The following is a 15737-nucleotide window of genomic DNA, read 5'->3' on the forward strand; positions in this document are numbered from 1 at the left end:
CATTCAGAATAAAGTAAAATACAGCTATAAGCCAATCATTTTATTTACAAACAGAAAACAGCAATGCTATCTTAAGACCCATACATTCATTGTTCCACTCAAACATGCCAACTTATCCTGCAGATCAGAGGAACGCCACCATCCCTGTTGAAGTAACTCATAAGGCACAGAGCAGACTGTTTAAATGCTCAATTGTCACAAATTCAGTCAGAAACCAGAAATGTTTATTGTTCTGTAGTTGGTAATACAGCTTGGGATCAGAGCAGCCAAAGACACGCGCACACACACACACACACATACACACACGTGGGAGGAGGGGGTAAAAAGAATCTGTCCATGACCCTGTGCTGTTGAGGGCCTCACAGCTTGGACAGAATCCTCTCCAGACCATCAATGTCTGCACCCCCCTCCTCGCCCCCCCCACGGGCGCTGCACTCCACAAACTCCACCCCCATGGGCAGCTGACTGAACTCAAAGTCCCGCCCCTTCCTCCCCAGGAAGACTGCACCACCCGCCAGCGAGCCATCCTGGGCGCTGAGCGCCGCTGAGTGAGTCACCCTCAGAGTGTTCCTGAGGGAAACAACAAGCAGCCTGGGTTCATCCTTCTGTCACACCTTTACAGACTGTTCTATACACTACTGTACTGTACTATACTAGACTACTGTACACTACTGTACTATACACTACTGTACTATACTAGACTACTGTACACTACTGTACTATACTATAGACTACTGTAGACTGCTGCAGTGTACTATACTATATGTGTACTGTCCTGTAGTGTACTCTTCTGTTTTGTATGTGTACTATACTGTAGCATACTTACAGCTCCTTCTCCAGCTGCTGTTGGATCAGCTTGGCTGACTTCGCCATGGTGATATCTAGAGAGAAGACAGACAGGACATCAATGGGAGCCATAGCAACCATGGCTCAGTGGTAGAGCATGGGGATGGGTGTAGCTCAGTGGTAGAGCATGGGAATGGGTATAGCTCAGTGGTAGAGCATGGGGATGGGTGTAGCTCAGTGGTAGAGCATAGGGATGGGTATAGCTCAGTGGTAGAGCATGGGGATGGGTATAGCTCAGTGGTAGAACATGGGGATGGGTATAGCTCAGTGGTAGAGCATGTGGATGGGTATAGCTCAGTGGTAGAGCATAGGGATGGGTATAGCTCAGTGGTAGAACATGGGGATGGGTGTAGCTCAGTGGTAGAGCATGGGAATGGGTATAGCTCAGTGGTAGACCATGGGGATGGGTATAGCTCAGTGGTAGAGCATAGGGATGGGTATAGCTCAGTGGTAGAGCATGGGGATGGGTATAGCTCAGTGGTAGAGCATGGGGATGGGTATAGCTCAGTGGTAGAGCATGGGGATGGGTATAGCTCAGTGGTAGAGCGTGTACCTTGCTTGTTGCAGGCCACCACCAGGCTGGGGGCAGTCCGAGACACCACGCTGTCTGTCAACAGGAAGTAGAGGAACTCTGCCACGTCTCTCACTTCTTTCTGGAAGATGGCACTGTCCACCACGAACACAAAAGCTCTGCAGAAAGAGTCTTTCAACATCACTGGGTGAAGCACAGCTTTTGAGCATTAGACTGACGATCAAGAGGTTGCGGGTTCAAATGTCCCCCTTGTACATCTGCTAAATGAAGGTGTTCTGCCTGCTCTTACTCTGAGGTCAGTAGACAACATGCCTTGATGTCTGTCCCCATGTGGTCACCTGATCTCACCTGGCGGAAGACTTGAACTTCTCCAAGTACTGTGGCCTCAGGCTGTCGTGACCCGGAAGGTCGATCAGTGTCCAGATGCTGCCCTGCAAGCACACAGCATGATTACCCTAACCCTGCAAGCACACAGCATGATTACCCTAACCCTGCAAGCACACAGCATGATTACCCTAACCCTGCAAGTACACAGCATGATTACCCTAACCCTGCAAGCACACAGCATGATTACCCTAACCCTGCAAGCACATAGCATGATTACCCTAACCCTGCAAGCACATAGCATGATTACCCTAACCCTGCAAGCACACAGCATGATTTACAAGGTTTATCAATAAGGTTTGATGCTTCATAGGGTTTACGGATCAATTGGGTTTAATTTTTTAAGTTTTTTATGTGGGTTGGCTATAGATCTTTCAATAATCTGACTACAGAACAAGGGGTTGCAGGTTTATTTTTTTATTAGTCTTCTAAATTACTACTATAATATTGTAATAGTTTAACAATGACAGATTACACAAAGGGGACATGTGTGCATGTGTAAGTGCTGCATTTTCAGAAAGGGATGTTTTAGTAAACGAGCTAAAATAAAGCATGAAAATAGTGCAACATTTTCATCTTACCTTGTCGTTTTTGGCTTTATAAGGCGCGCTGCTGTCGGTGATTGAGGTCTGGGTCCTCTTGTACTGTCCTGACACCAGCTGTTTGGGTTCGGGTTAGAAAGAGTTAGAAAATGGTTCGCTGATAAATCACCAGCTGTTGGAGAAGAAGACAGTCTCACTGAGGCTGTTGGTACCCTTATAGACTAATCTGATATAATATCGTGTTGAATACAGTTGTGTCATTCAGTCAGTTAAGGTGTTACGTGGTTTCTGATTGATAAACACACCCGGCTGTAGAGGAGGGTTTTTCCAGAATCGCACAATCCCACCAGCAACAAGGAACTTCGGACAGTTTTACTGCTCACAAAATATTTCAGGAAAACTGAAAAGCAAACACGGAGAAATACATGGGTCATTAAATCTCCTGTTATGGCTGGTTTAGGTGTCGCACAAATATCCCTTTATTCGACAGATCGGCGTTGCACAGTGCCAACCTGGTACATCAACAGTGCACAAGACAATCGGACTGATGATTGGATTAACTCCGAGGCTGAGCAGGCCATGATGGAGCTTGCTAGCTAACTTGCTAGCTACCCAGTTAGATAGTTTTATATGAAACTTACCAAATGTGATGACAATTACTGCCAATGCAACAATAATTCCGATGATAAGAATTGGGTCTTGATTATCCAATTCTTTTCGTAGATAATTTAAATAGGGTTCAAACTGATTTTCTCCATCGACGTTGTCGTCCATGGTGCCGGGACCCTGTAGGCTGTCCGCCTCCATCCTGCCGCTGAGACACGTGTGCTTTCTACCACACATGCGCAAAAGCATGAACGAGGTTGTCGTTAAAGAGGTAGTTCACCCAAACTGACACCACTGCTGTTTCACAACACTGGAGACGCTCACTAAAAACATCCTCCATACATGAAACCAGACAAATATTAACTCACTCTGATAGACTTTGAGTAGCTTTTCGTATTTACAGTTGGTGAAATCTACATTGAAAACAACGTTACATTCTTTTCTTAATTTTTTTGTTTACTTGAGCAACGCTAAACAATGCTATGTTTTGACCTGGATATGTTAATGTTATTCCCTGCTATGGCATCAGTTACATTCAGAATTATATTTAACATTTTCCTTCTGCAAACTTCGACACACTCCTCTTTAATTAGAAGAGTGACTGAGTTTCACTCATGTTAATTCAGATGATATTTGAGTTCCAGCACGTTTGTGCAAGATCACACACATTCCAGATTACCCCTGTGTTCACCAATGACACACATGTACACACACATATGCACACAGACATTTACACACACACGCAAACACATACTTCTACCAAGTCCTAGTGAGCCTGTGAGGCCCATGTTGACTCTACTCAGCAGGGTATCTAGCTTGGTGGACACAACAGAGCCAGGGACTTTCTCTTTGTTCTCCTTTGACTGTAAGATGGATGGATGCAATCACAGGAGCCATCAGGGAGACGGAGAGGGGGGCATGGGGCAGAGTGAGATGGAGCGGGGAAGACGACCCAACTACTACTACTGCTGCCATGGGAACAAAGAGAGAGGAAAGGGAGAAAGAGAGGGGAACAGAGAGAGAGAGGAACTCTGCCTGTCTTGGGGCTTTGACATGAAACGTACCCCATAAAATATATTTAGCCTTTTGTGTTTGTGTGAGAGATAGAGAGAGAGAGGAAGGGAGGGAGGGAGAGACAGGGGGGTCAGATGGCTGAGCGGTTAGGGAGTCGGGCTATTAATCAGAAGGTTGCCGGTTCGATTCCCGACCATGACGCTGTGTCCTTGGGCAAAGCACTTCACCCTACTTGCCTCGGGGGGAATGTCCCTGTACTTACTGTAAGTCGCTCTGGATAAGAGCGTCTGCTAAATGACTAAATGTAAAATGTAAAAAAGAGAAAGAAAGCGAGAACGACTTCACTCTTCCGTAACTCTGCTGGAAGTGAAAATGTCTCGTACTCCAGGGTGAAAACACATTTCAGAGGGATTAGCTTCACCTCTCTGATCGAACAGACGACCGACTCCCAGAGGAAGTTTATGTAAAAATCATCTGTTTCTGGGCAGAATGAGATTACTGTTTACTACTACTTTAGCACATGTGCTTGGACAACAATTTGATACACATGAACACACCCACACACTCAAGATCAATCCTTCTTTCCATACAGAACCCTCACAAAGCTCCCCTTTAAAACCCATTTCAGTACTGTGTATAGGAGCAAATACGGTAGCACTTATTCACATTGTCTAGGATGTTGGTGATCAGGACTGGAACCACCTGGCCAGGCCCTCGACAGTGCTGGTCCTGCCCCTGGCCTTCATCACCACGTGGCACACCGTGCAGAAATGCTCCGCCCAAAACGCAGGCTGATGCATGCTGTAGCTCCGCCTCCAGCTCAGGTGACGCTCCAGGTGGGCGGGGCTCCGCCAAAGAAGCCTCAAGTACTGGGCGAGGCCACGCACGCTGGCAAAGTCGTCTACGTGGATGAAGGATTCGGCCGGCAGGAATCGCTCATAGTTCTCCCGCGTCGGCCCGAGCACGATGGGGATGGCGCCGGCCCGCAGAGCATTCCAGACCTTCTCTGTGATGTAGTCGGTGTGCTTGGAGTTCTCCAGCGCCAAGTAGAACTGGTAGCGGGCCACCGTCCGCACCAGGCTGTCCCCAGGCAGGGCAAGGCCGGCGCGCCCAAACACGTCCACGCGGACGTACCGGCTCAGCTGGCGGTAGAACGCCACGCGAGCCTGAGACTCCGCCCAGTTACTGATGACCCAGGCGAGGAGGCAGGGCCTGGGGTGGGGGGAGGAGGGGACATGGAGGGGGTGTCCATGAGTGCTGTGGCGAGAAACCAGATATCCATAGGGAAGGAAGATGTCTGAGTCTGCTCTGTAGCTCATGGTGAGGTTGAACATGCCTTCAAACCGCTTCAGGTTGCGAGTGTGAGAAGGAGACTCGAAGTTCATCCAGATCCATTTCTGGTCACGTGGGCGCGGGTCTAATGGGATCGCGCTCACGTTGGTCGCAATCTCCCGGTGATGAAAGATGACAGCATCTGCGCTTGGATACGCAAGCCTGTTGTCTGTGAGCGTGCAGCCGCTAACGCCGTAGCGCGCCTCACAGTCTGGTAGTTTGCGTATGTGTCCGAACGGGTGAGTCCAGATGACTAGCATTGCAGTGGCTCTGGCGTTGCCCGTTGAAGCTTTCCGCAGGTTGAACACACACAGGCCAACTCCCAGCAGGAACATAACACCTCCCAGGACGTACAAACACATCAAGGAGCAAGACGATCGCAATATCAACACTTGACATTGTTTACGACGGTAAATAATGTGGCTTTTGCTGAATCTATTAACTGAAAAACGTCCTGCCGTTCTCCACCTGGTCATGACTTCCATGAAGTTGTAACCAGTCCCACACCCTATGCCAGAAGCTCCTGCATGATTCCCTTCTCTTGCTTGATGTGTCACTCTTTGAAAGAAAAATTGTAACTTGTTCCTCTGCCTGTGGAACAGGTTTCAAGAGCAGACATTCCAATCATTCCCCGTGAGCCTAGGACTGAGTGTTTACGCTCTCCGGTTACAGGAACGAACGTCATCGGCTCTTTCTTTCATTTTGTATCGGTTATCATTGTTCTTTGAAGCGCGATGAGAAGGTGGAATGAAACGGATCCTTGACTGGAGCATACCGCGGGCCTGGGTTCCAGTTTTACCGACATCTCTGTTCGTTGTTGGATGCACACACACTGTTCTGTGACGTGGCGCCTCAAGCTCACGGATGAATCGGGTCTTTGAGAGGCAGACGTCGGTTTAGGAGGCACTTCCAAAAGACATAACACAGAAGCTGGCTGTTCTTGCTGCAGTGCTAATAGCCTACTCTTCAGACATTGTGGCATCGTGGCAGTCTGGAATCATATTTAGAGAGTAAGAGAGTACATTAAGCCCAACAAATGCAGGTGTTATTTCATACCACGAGAAACACTAATCCAAACACATATTAAGCAAAAAAAAATTACATTTGATTCACAAACAGTTAATTTAATCTTAAATTTAACAAATCTCACAGTGCACCCCATCCCACAGCCTAAAACGGGGACAAGACCATCCATGTTTTGTCACCTGGACTTGTCATTCTGTGCTGTGATTCCTGTTTAGGGCCTGTCCTCCAGGGACTCTCACAGATGTTTGGAATCTTCTGATAGCAGACAAATCACACTTAGAATGGCTCTCAAAAGCTTTCCTTAAGGGAGATTTACTATACGTTTGACTTAATCATATTTTTTTCCTGAAATATATCCCAGACAAATCCTCAAACTTCCCTTGCTGAAATAAAATGGTATCTGTGTTGAACAGTTTCACCCCCCCGGCTCCCACCCCTCACCCTCCCATCATGCAGCCAGGTCAAGCACATCTACAGAGAGATACAGAGTAAATCCTCTGAGCTTTTCCACTGCAAGCATAACACACTGCAAGCATAACACACTGCAAGCATAACACACTGCAAGCATAACACACTCCAAGCATAACACACTCCAAGCATAACACACAGGTAGTGTGACTGACACGCTCCGTACCCACAAGCCCCGCCTGTGCCTCTGGGCATCCTCCCATTGACTCCCATTCAAAATGGACTTCTTCAAACGTCTGAGAGTTCCCAGGCTGGTTTGGTTAGACTCTGCAAGTGAGACCAAGCCTACATGTGAAGCATGAAGCATTAAAGACACCTGATGGAACTGGAACAAATACTGAAAAGCACTACACTTATAAATACTGCCACCAAGCCTGGGGATGTTGATAATTCATCTGAAAAGCACTACTCTTATGAATACTGCAACCAAACCTGGTGATGTTGATAATTCATCTGTAAAGCAAACTTATATGATATAGAATTCGACTTGGATATGTCACCAAAAATTGTATAAAAATACTCAACAGCACTGTCTGTGAATGGAACTATGGTACATAAGGACAGCTAGCCTCCATCTTCCTCTGGCTACATTGACCAATACAAAACCAATACAAAGATTTAGGAAAATATCACAATGTCATTCCTGCTGCATTAAACCATTATAATAGTGTTTAATTTCAACAAATATCGTTGCTTGCGATTCTGGTGTTCACAGTAATAGGGATAGGGTTAGCGTGAGCCTCACAAGATGGTGGCTTCATGCAACGCTGTGGGACGCTTCGCATTCTCTACGACAGGTACAGCTGTGTGTCGTCAGCATAGCAGTGGTAGGAGAAGCCATGGGAGGTGATGATTGGTCCAAGCAAGGTGGTGTACAGGGAGAAAAGGAGGTGTCCAAGGACGGAGCCCTGTGAGACACCAGTGGAGAGCTGGCGGGGGCCTGACACTTTGCCTCCCCAGGAGACCTGGAAGGATCTTCCGGACAGGTAGGATGAGATCCACTGAAGTGCAGTGCCAGTGATGCCCATCTCAGAGAGTCTGGCGAGCAGGATTTGATGGTTAACCGTAACAAATGCTGCAGAAAGGTCCATCAGAATGATGACGGATGACCTTGAAGCCGCTCTGGCAGACAGGAGGGTAGTGGTGACTGACAGGAGGGCGGTTTCTGTGGAGTGGCCAGTCTTGACGCCCGATTGGTTGGGGTCAAGCAGGTTGTTCTGAGAGAGAAAGTTTGACAGTTGGTTAGATACAGCACGTTCAATTGTTTTAGAAAAGAAGGGTAGCAGTGATACCGGTCTGTAGTTCTGGAGGACGGCTGGGTTAAGGGAGGGTTTTTTGAGTAGAGGACTAACTCTGGCCTGTTTGAAGGCAGAGGGGAAAGTGCCGGAAGTAAGAGAAGAGTTAAGGACATGGAGAAGAAAGGTTAAGATGAATGCATATTTTAGGTTGTTTAAAGGTGAGATATCGCATCCCTCCCTTCTAATGATCAATCGCATAGTGAATCAATGGATTGGGTCGCAACAGTTCCTTTCAATGTAGTCTACCACCCATTAAAATGTCTTTCTCCAAATGTTTAGATTTTTGATATTAGTTTAAACAATAGGTTTGGAGGTGATATAGTAAAAAAAACTGCCCCTTTCTACAAATAAATCCTAAATGTAAAAAAAAAAAAATGCCCCAGCTGTAACTGACCCAAGCATTAACCCTAACCCAACTTGGAGAGGACCATTGCTTGGACAAGCAGCAAGTGGAGTGCTCAGACAGGTATCCAGCTGGGTGGAGTGCTCAGACAGGTATCCAGCTGGGTGGAGTGCTCAGACAGGTATCCAGCTGGGTGGAGTGCTCAGACAGGTATCTCCCAAGCAGCTGGGTGGAGTGCTCAGACAGGTATCCAGCTGGGTGGAGTGCTCAGACAGGTATCTCCCAAGCAGCTGGGTGGAGTGCTCAGACAGGTATCCAGCTGGGTGGAGTGCTCAGACAGGTATCCAGCTGGGTGGAGTGCTCAGACAGGTATCCAGCTGGGTGGAGTGCTCAGACAGGTATCCAGCTGGGTGGAGTGCTCAGACAGGTATCCAGCTGGGTGGAGTGCTCAGACAGGTATCTCCCAAGCAGCTGGGTGGAGTGCTCAGACAGGTATCCAGCTGGGTGGAGTGCTCAGACAGGTATCTCCCAAGCAGCTGGGTGGAGTGCTCAGACAGGTATCCAGCTGGGTGGAGTGCTCAGACAGGTATCCAGCTGGGTGGAGTGCTCAGACAGGTATCTCCCAAGCAGCTGGGTGGAGTGCTCAGACAGGTATCCAGCTGGGTGGAGTGCTCAGACAGGTATCTCCCAAGCAGCTGGGTGGAGTGCTCAGACAGGTATCCAGCTGGGTGGAGTGCTCAGACAGGTATCCAGCTGGGTGGAGTGCTCAGACAGGTATCCAGCTGGGTGGAGTGCTCAGACAGGTATCCAGCTGGGTGGAGTGCTCAGACAGGTATCCAGCTGGGTGGAGTGCTCAGACAGGTATCCAGCTGGGTGGAGTGCTCAGACAGGTATCTCCCAAGCAGCTGGGTGGAGTGCTCAGACAGGTATCCAGCTGGGTGGAGTGCTCAGACAGGTATCCAGCTGGGTGGAGTGCTCAGACAGGTATCCAGCTGGGTGGAGTGCTCAGACAGGTATCCAGCTGGGTGGAGTGCTCAGACAGGTATCCAGCTGGGTGGAGTGCTCAGACAGGTATCCAGCTGGGTGGAGTGCTCAGACAGGTATCCAGCTGGGTGGAGTGCTCAGACAGGTATCCAGCTGGGTGGAGTGCTCAGACAGGTATCCAGCTGGGTGGAGTGCTCAGACAGGTATCCAGCTGGGTGGAGTGCTCAGACAGGTATCCAGCTGGGTGGAGTGCTCAGACAGGTATCCAGCTGGGTGGAGTGCTCAGACAGGTATCCAGCTGGGTGGAGTGCTCAGACAGGTATCCAGCTGGGTGGAGTGCTCAGACAGGTATCCAGCTGGGTGGAGTGCTCAGACAGGTATCCAGCTGGGTGGAGTGCTCAGACAGGTATCCAGCTGGGTGGAGTGCTCAGACAGGTATCCAGCTGGGTGGAGTGCTCAGACAGGTATCTCCCAAGCACACCTCAGAATTCTTCCAGAAATTGTACCCTCTGTAGTGGTGTATTTGTACCCTCTGTAGTGGTGTATTTGTACCCTCTGTAGTGGTGTATTTGGACCCTCTGTAGTGGTGTATTTGGACCCTCTGTAGTGGTGTATTTGGACCCTCTGTAGTGGTGTATTTGGACCCTCTGTAGTGGTGTATTTGTACCCTCTGTAGTGGTGTATTTGTACCCTCTGTAGTGGTGTATTTGTACCCTCTGTAGTGGTGTATTTGTACCCTCTGTAGTGGTGTATTTGTACCCTCTGTAGCGGTGTATTTGTACCCTCTGTAGCGGTGTATTTGTACCCTCTGTAGCGGTGTATTTGTACCCTCTGTAGCGGTGTATTTGTACCCTCTGTAGCGGTGTATTTGTACCCTCTGTAGCGGTGTATTTGTACCCTCTGTAGCGGTGTATTTGTACCCTCTGTAGCGGTGTATTTGTACCCTCTGTAGCGGTGTATTTGTACCCTCTGTAGCGGTGTATTTGTACCCTCTGTAGCGGTGTATTTGTACCCTCTGTAGCGGTGTATTTGTACCCTCTGTAGCGGTGTATTTGTACCCTCTGTAGCGGTGTATTTGTACCCTCTGTAGCGGTGTATTTGTACCCTCTGTAGCGGTGTATTTGTACCCTCTGTAGCGGTGTATTTGTACCCTCTGTAGCGGTGTATTTGTACCCTCTGTAGCGGTGTATTTGTACCCTCTGTAGTGGTGTATTTGTACCCTCTGTAGTGGTGTATTTGTACCCTCTGTAGTGGTGTATTTGTACCCTCTGTAGTGGTGTATTTGTACCCTCTGTAGTGGTGTATTTGTACCCTCTGTAGTGGTGTATTTGTACCCTCTGTAGTGGTGTATTTGTACCCTCTGTAGTGGTGTATTTGTACCCTCTGTAGTGGTGTATTTGTACCCTCTGTAGTGGTGTATTTGTACCCTCTGTAGTGGTGTATTTGTACCCTCTGTAGTGGTGTATTTCCTTCACATTATTTCGGGAACTGACTTGGGCTGAATCACAATTCTCTGTCTTAAACACCAATGATATACATCATTAAAATCAATAACAGTAGACCAGGACAACGCTTTCCCACCCTCCTCCTCTTCCTCCTCCCCCTTGGGGTTCACCTAAGGGGTACATACCCCTTAAAACCAAGTGTTTTCGGGAGCTTAGCCTACTTGAAACCAAGGGCTATGTGAATATGATATAATAAATGTTTGCAGTGGACGTATTTAAGCCAGGGAATTGGCTATAAAATGTTGAGCAACCCCCACCCCACCGTTGAAATGAAAAAATATTTGTTCATTTTAATGAACGAGATTCAAAGAATCGAGTCAGTAAAATGATCTGAACTTCCCATCACTACCAAGTGGTGTCTCATTTCTTAGGGGTCTTCACCCCTAGCCCTTAACACTCAGTTTCGAGGGACAAGGGATAGGGGTAAACTAAGGGAAAGGGGTAGGGGTAAACTAAGGGAAAGGGGTAGGGGTAAGACGGAGAATTGGGATTCTGCCTAGAACTCCACTTCACGTTTTACCTATTCGAAAAATTGCCAGCTCACGTTCAATAAACTCCGATCTGTGACAGTCTTAGTCAATACATCCATTCCACATTGCTGTTCAATTACCACCCATACTGTGCTACTGTTCCGTTACAGGTTTTTTATATTTCCCTTTCCCCTGACTCCAGCCCACACGTTGTGTTGCCATCAGCGTCTCATTCCTCCTCTTCATTCCAACCTCAATATGACTCAAGATGGCCGCCAATGCAGGATCGATGTCTCAATATTGGAAACGCTTTGACTTACAGCAACTACAGGTCAGTCTGTTTTCAAGTACTTGCTGTGGCTCTTAGCGTTTCAATAATTTGTTCACTCTCCACGGCAATTTTTTATTCATCAGTTCCCCTTTAACTTCCGAGTTGCTTTTCGTGACAGGTTATCTCACATTTGTGTAAGTGTCTCTCTCCCGCAGGTCATAAATTGATGCTCTTTGTTCGATTTGCATTGATCGGACACGACAGCAGGTCCTATTGATGTCGCGGGAAGGCGCTGTCTAGTCACAGGCAACTCGCAGTCTAAAACGGAAAACGTTTAAATACCCTGTTTACAAAATGTGTGTGCCGTATTCAACTTTACAGATTACAGACAGAGTAGCTAGCAAGCCTTTGCATTTTGCTGTGAGGTTTTGTTGTGTCGCTAGTGTCAGACTGGCAGTGGCTAACTGCTAGCATGACACAAGTTAGGTAGCTAGCGGAACACAGACTCTGTGACAGAGGTGTCATTACAATGGAAAAATAAGTTTCTAACTTGAGGCGCTTTTGTGAATGTTTCTACTTCCATAAGCGTTATAATACTATCTTAATACGCAGACAGCTGGTACGATTTTGTCTTACCCCAGTTAGTGTTTAAAGTAGTTCCGTTTGTAGCTTCCCTGCTGTCCAGCCTACCTGCACCGACAGTGTTAGCTAAATAACAAATAAATATAGGTTTAAAGTTTCACAATGTTGCCACGTTTTTCAGGTATAGGGCTAGGCTGCTCGAGTCTCCAGCATGATGAAGAACATTATCGATAAACAATCCTAGTTCGTTAGTCACCAATTCATCCAGCCTGAACTTTGTAAAGATCAGCATTGAATTGAATCGAATTTTATTAATTTCAAGACAGGGACAGCGCACAATAATACATTAACCTTGTACAACAAGAGAATATGCAGTGTGCCAGGTTCTAGCAGATTGCTATTTTCCACTGTAGTCCCTGGGCAAACTGAGCAGACTTAAATGTTAACAAAATAATAAGCAAGTAGACTACCAGACTGAGATCCTGGCTACGTTAACAATGACAATAAAACCATCGATCTTAATTGAGTAAAATATGAGCTTAGAAAAACGTGTGATACATAAAACCAATAGATAGCCTACAAATGACTAAACACTGACCGTTGATACAGTATTTTTATCGGTCATCTCGGGGCGATGTCAAAGTCTCCATCGCAGCTCATCTTTCTACATTTATTGAGCTGCTTGATTTATGCAACAGAAAATCGGGTACTCAGAAGTTAAAAAATCCTAAAAGTCTTTGTAACAAGCAGTCTTATATACTCCCAATTAACACACTACTCAGCCAGCCCAACTGTCGGAACAGAGTAGCCTACCAACATAACTGCCACCACTGCAAATAGCCTGACTAAAGACATGAAAATGCATCTTAAAAGGTAGTGATAAACTGGTAGCTGAGATGTGGTTACTTTACACTGTGTCTGGTAGCTGAGATGTGGTTACTTTACACTGTGTCTAGTAAACACAGACCATTCCTTGACTGACCTCCAGAATACTGTTATAACTCTGTACTTGTGTGATCCTGGATTTTTAGCTGTACTTTCTACTTGCAGTGTTTGTATGTATTTTTGGATGAAAGCGTAACTAAATTAAAAACATGTAGCCCTTGTCAGCTGTGGTGTCTGTCTGATTTCCACCACCCTCTTGACCCTCAACCCTTGCAACTGCTACAGTCTAGGGTCAGAGGTCATGGGAGCTGCTGACCTCAGGCTGACTTTGTTGCTAACAACAAGGTCAGCCTGTTGTTGTTGTTCATGACCATCTGTTCTCCACTGCTGCACTTGAACTTGTGTGCAGGGGAGTGTGTGAGTTTCGTATGCAGGGTTACAGTAGGGTAGTGTGTGTGTGTGTAAGAGAGTTCTGTATCAGGATTACAGTAGGGTAGTGATGTGTGTGTGTGAGAGTTCTATATGCAGGGTTACAGCAGGGTAGTGTGTGTGTGTGTGAGTTCTGTATGCAGGGTTACAGCAGGGTAGTGTGTGTGTGTGTGTGTGTGTGTGTGAGTGAGTTCTGTATGCAGGGTTACAGCAGGGTAGTGTGAGTGTGGGTGTGTGAGTGAGTTCTGTATGCAGGGTTACAGCAGGGTAGTGTGTGTGAGTGTGTGTGAGTGAGTTCTGTATGCAGGGTTACAGCAGGGTAGTGTGTGTGAGTGAGTTCTGTATGCAGGGTTACAGCAGGGTAGTGTGAGTGTGTGTGTGTGTGTGTGTGTGTAAGTGAGTTCTGTATGCAGGGTTACAGCAGGGTAGTGTGTGTGAGTGTGTGTGAGTGAGTTCTGTATGCAGGGTTACAGCAGGGTAGTGTGTGTGAGTGAGTTCTGTATGCAGGGTTACAGCAGGGTAGTGTGAGTGTGTGTGTGTGTGTGTGTGTGTGTGTGTGTAAGTGAGTTCTGTATGCAGGGTTACAGCAGGGTAGTGTGAGTGTGTGTGTGTGTGTGTGTGTGAGTTCTGTATGCAGGGTTACAGCAGGGTAGTGTGAGTGTGTGTGTGTGTGTGTGTGTGAGTTCTGTATGCAGGGTTACAGCAGGGTAGTGTGTGTGTGTGTGCTCCCTCCACCTCTCTCTTCTCTCTTTCCCTACATCTCACTTCTCCCCCGATATCTCTCTTTCTCTCCTTCCATCTCTCTACTGTGTGCTACTGATTATAGCAGAAGGCCCTCTAATCTGAGATCTCACATCACTGCTGTTCCACCTCACCCCATACGTATGTGAGGATGCTGTTCATTGACTACAGCTCAGCATTCAAAACCATCATCCCCTCCAGACTGGTCTTTCAGTACTGGTTGCACTATCAGTAACATTGCACTACTGTACCTCACTGTACTTCGCCATCAGGCTCCTGAATGGTCATTGACTTAGTCACTGATCTGCAAATTTTGCACTATTGTACTGTACTCCACCTAGGTTAGAATAGGTTATAGGGTTGTCATAGGTGTTATGTGCATGTAGGGTTAGTATAGTGTATTATCTATTGTTGTCTGTATATTTCATACCTGCAAACCTGTCACTTTTCAGTGAAAATAGCCGTTTTGAATGAAAAAAAATGTAAACGGGAGTTTCAAAAACACTGCGGTCGTCTTCACTATAAAGCATCTTTAGTGACACGTCAGGCGAGTCATTTGGCCAATCACAATCAACTGAACTGCAGCGTCTTCTTTGAAAAGGCTACAGTAGTCAGCTTGTCGACTAGTCAGCTTGTCAGCTAACGTAAGATCAGCTAAATGTGTTGCAGTAGCCTACCTACTACCTACCTACAATGTTAAAGCTAGTTCAATGTGAAGCATTTTGGCAAGGATATCTCCTCCTCTGCATTAGAATTGTTATCAGATTTTTCATCTGTATATTGTCGTAAGATATGAACGAAATGAAAACGAACACGTAATGAAACAAGACCAATTGGTGTCTGGTTTAATGAGTGATCGAAACACCTGCTCTGGCCGATCATTTGTCGTAGATTTAATGCAGTCGGAGTTACCCTTAACATGTTTATGATCATGAAAAAGTAGCCCTGGTCCAGCACGTAAAATATTGACAATTGGTTTCCAGAATGAGCAAGCTTAAGGATTCAATTGATATAGCACAGCTTGACTCAGGGCTGAGGTGCAAATGGAGCTGGGCCTGGCTAAAGATCGAGGTCAAGACCCATGGATGAATCCCCCGTCAAGGGGATTGGCACATTTCTTTGGGCCGCTACCCACACGGTCAGCTGTGTTGCACATTCCACGAATGCACGATCCTTACAAGTTGTACCTCGTTGTAAAGGTGACTAATCAGGCTTTCCAACAATATAAAATACAATACCAATTGGTATTATTGAAGGGGAGGAATAATCGACCAAAATAATGTTTCCGAACTTTTTTTGAGGAGTTTACAATGTGTCACCTTTTTCAGCCCTTCAGAGTTTGCAGGTATGATATTTAGGGAGTTTTAGTATTAGGGTTAGTATAGTCGATTATTTATTGCTATCTGTATATTTAGGAAGTTTAACTTATTTAAGCTCAGCATAGATGTAAATTATGTTTTCTTTGTACTTATATGTCAT

General features: G+C 46.6%; 3 protein-coding genes across 5 annotated transcripts in view; 1 reads left to right on the forward strand and 2 right to left on the reverse strand.

The window, feature by feature from the left end:
• Positions 1-25: 25 nt before the first annotated feature.
• On the reverse strand, positions 26-4669 carry srprb (SRP receptor subunit beta). Of its 2 annotated transcripts, XM_047036425.1 has the most exons (8): positions 4591-4669; positions 2946-3136; positions 2610-2704; positions 2344-2421; positions 1727-1809; positions 1400-1536; positions 827-881; positions 26-570 (listed from the first exon to the last, which is right to left on the reverse strand). In XM_047036425.1, the coding sequence occupies exons 2-8, from the start codon at positions 3109-3111 to the stop codon at positions 360-362; spliced, it is 825 nt and encodes a 274-aa protein (XP_046892381.1). In that variant the 5' UTR covers positions 3112-3136; positions 4591-4669; the 3' UTR covers positions 26-359. The 2 variants fall into 2 exon arrangements, with proteins under 2 accessions (XP_046892381.1, XP_046892380.1); XM_047036424.1 differs by lacking the exon at positions 4591-4669 and having other exon boundaries at positions 2946-4068.
• LOC124478219 (alpha-(1,3)-fucosyltransferase 4-like) lies at positions 3049-6687 on the reverse strand. 2 transcript variants are annotated; one of them, XM_047036423.1, is made up of 3 exons: positions 6462-6687; positions 4591-6247; positions 3049-3136 (listed from the first exon to the last, which is right to left on the reverse strand). In XM_047036423.1, the coding sequence occupies exon 2, from the start codon at positions 5739-5741 to the stop codon at positions 4611-4613; it is 1131 nt and encodes a 376-aa protein (XP_046892379.1). In that variant the 5' UTR covers positions 5742-6247; positions 6462-6687; the 3' UTR covers positions 3049-3136; positions 4591-4610. The 2 variants fall into 2 exon arrangements, with proteins under 2 accessions (XP_046892379.1, XP_046892378.1); XM_047036422.1 differs by lacking the exon at positions 3049-3136 and having other exon boundaries at positions 4182-6247.
• A 4887-nt stretch (positions 6688-11574) lies between these two features.
• Positions 11575-15737, forward strand: part of cux1b (cut-like homeobox 1b) — a 7719-nt gene continuing 3556 nt past the window's right edge. The window contains exon 1 of the mRNA XM_047035784.1: positions 11575-11681. Coding sequence (XP_046891740.1) covers positions 11619-11681 — 63 coding nt within the window. The 5' untranslated portion in view covers positions 11575-11618. The remainder of the gene's footprint in view (positions 11682-15737) is intronic.

The sequence above is a fragment of the Hypomesus transpacificus genome, chromosome 15 (genome assembly GCF_021917145.1).
Source record: "Hypomesus transpacificus isolate Combined female chromosome 15, fHypTra1, whole genome shotgun sequence".
In the NCBI taxonomy this organism is placed as follows: domain Eukaryota; kingdom Metazoa; phylum Chordata; class Actinopteri; order Osmeriformes; family Osmeridae; genus Hypomesus; species Hypomesus transpacificus.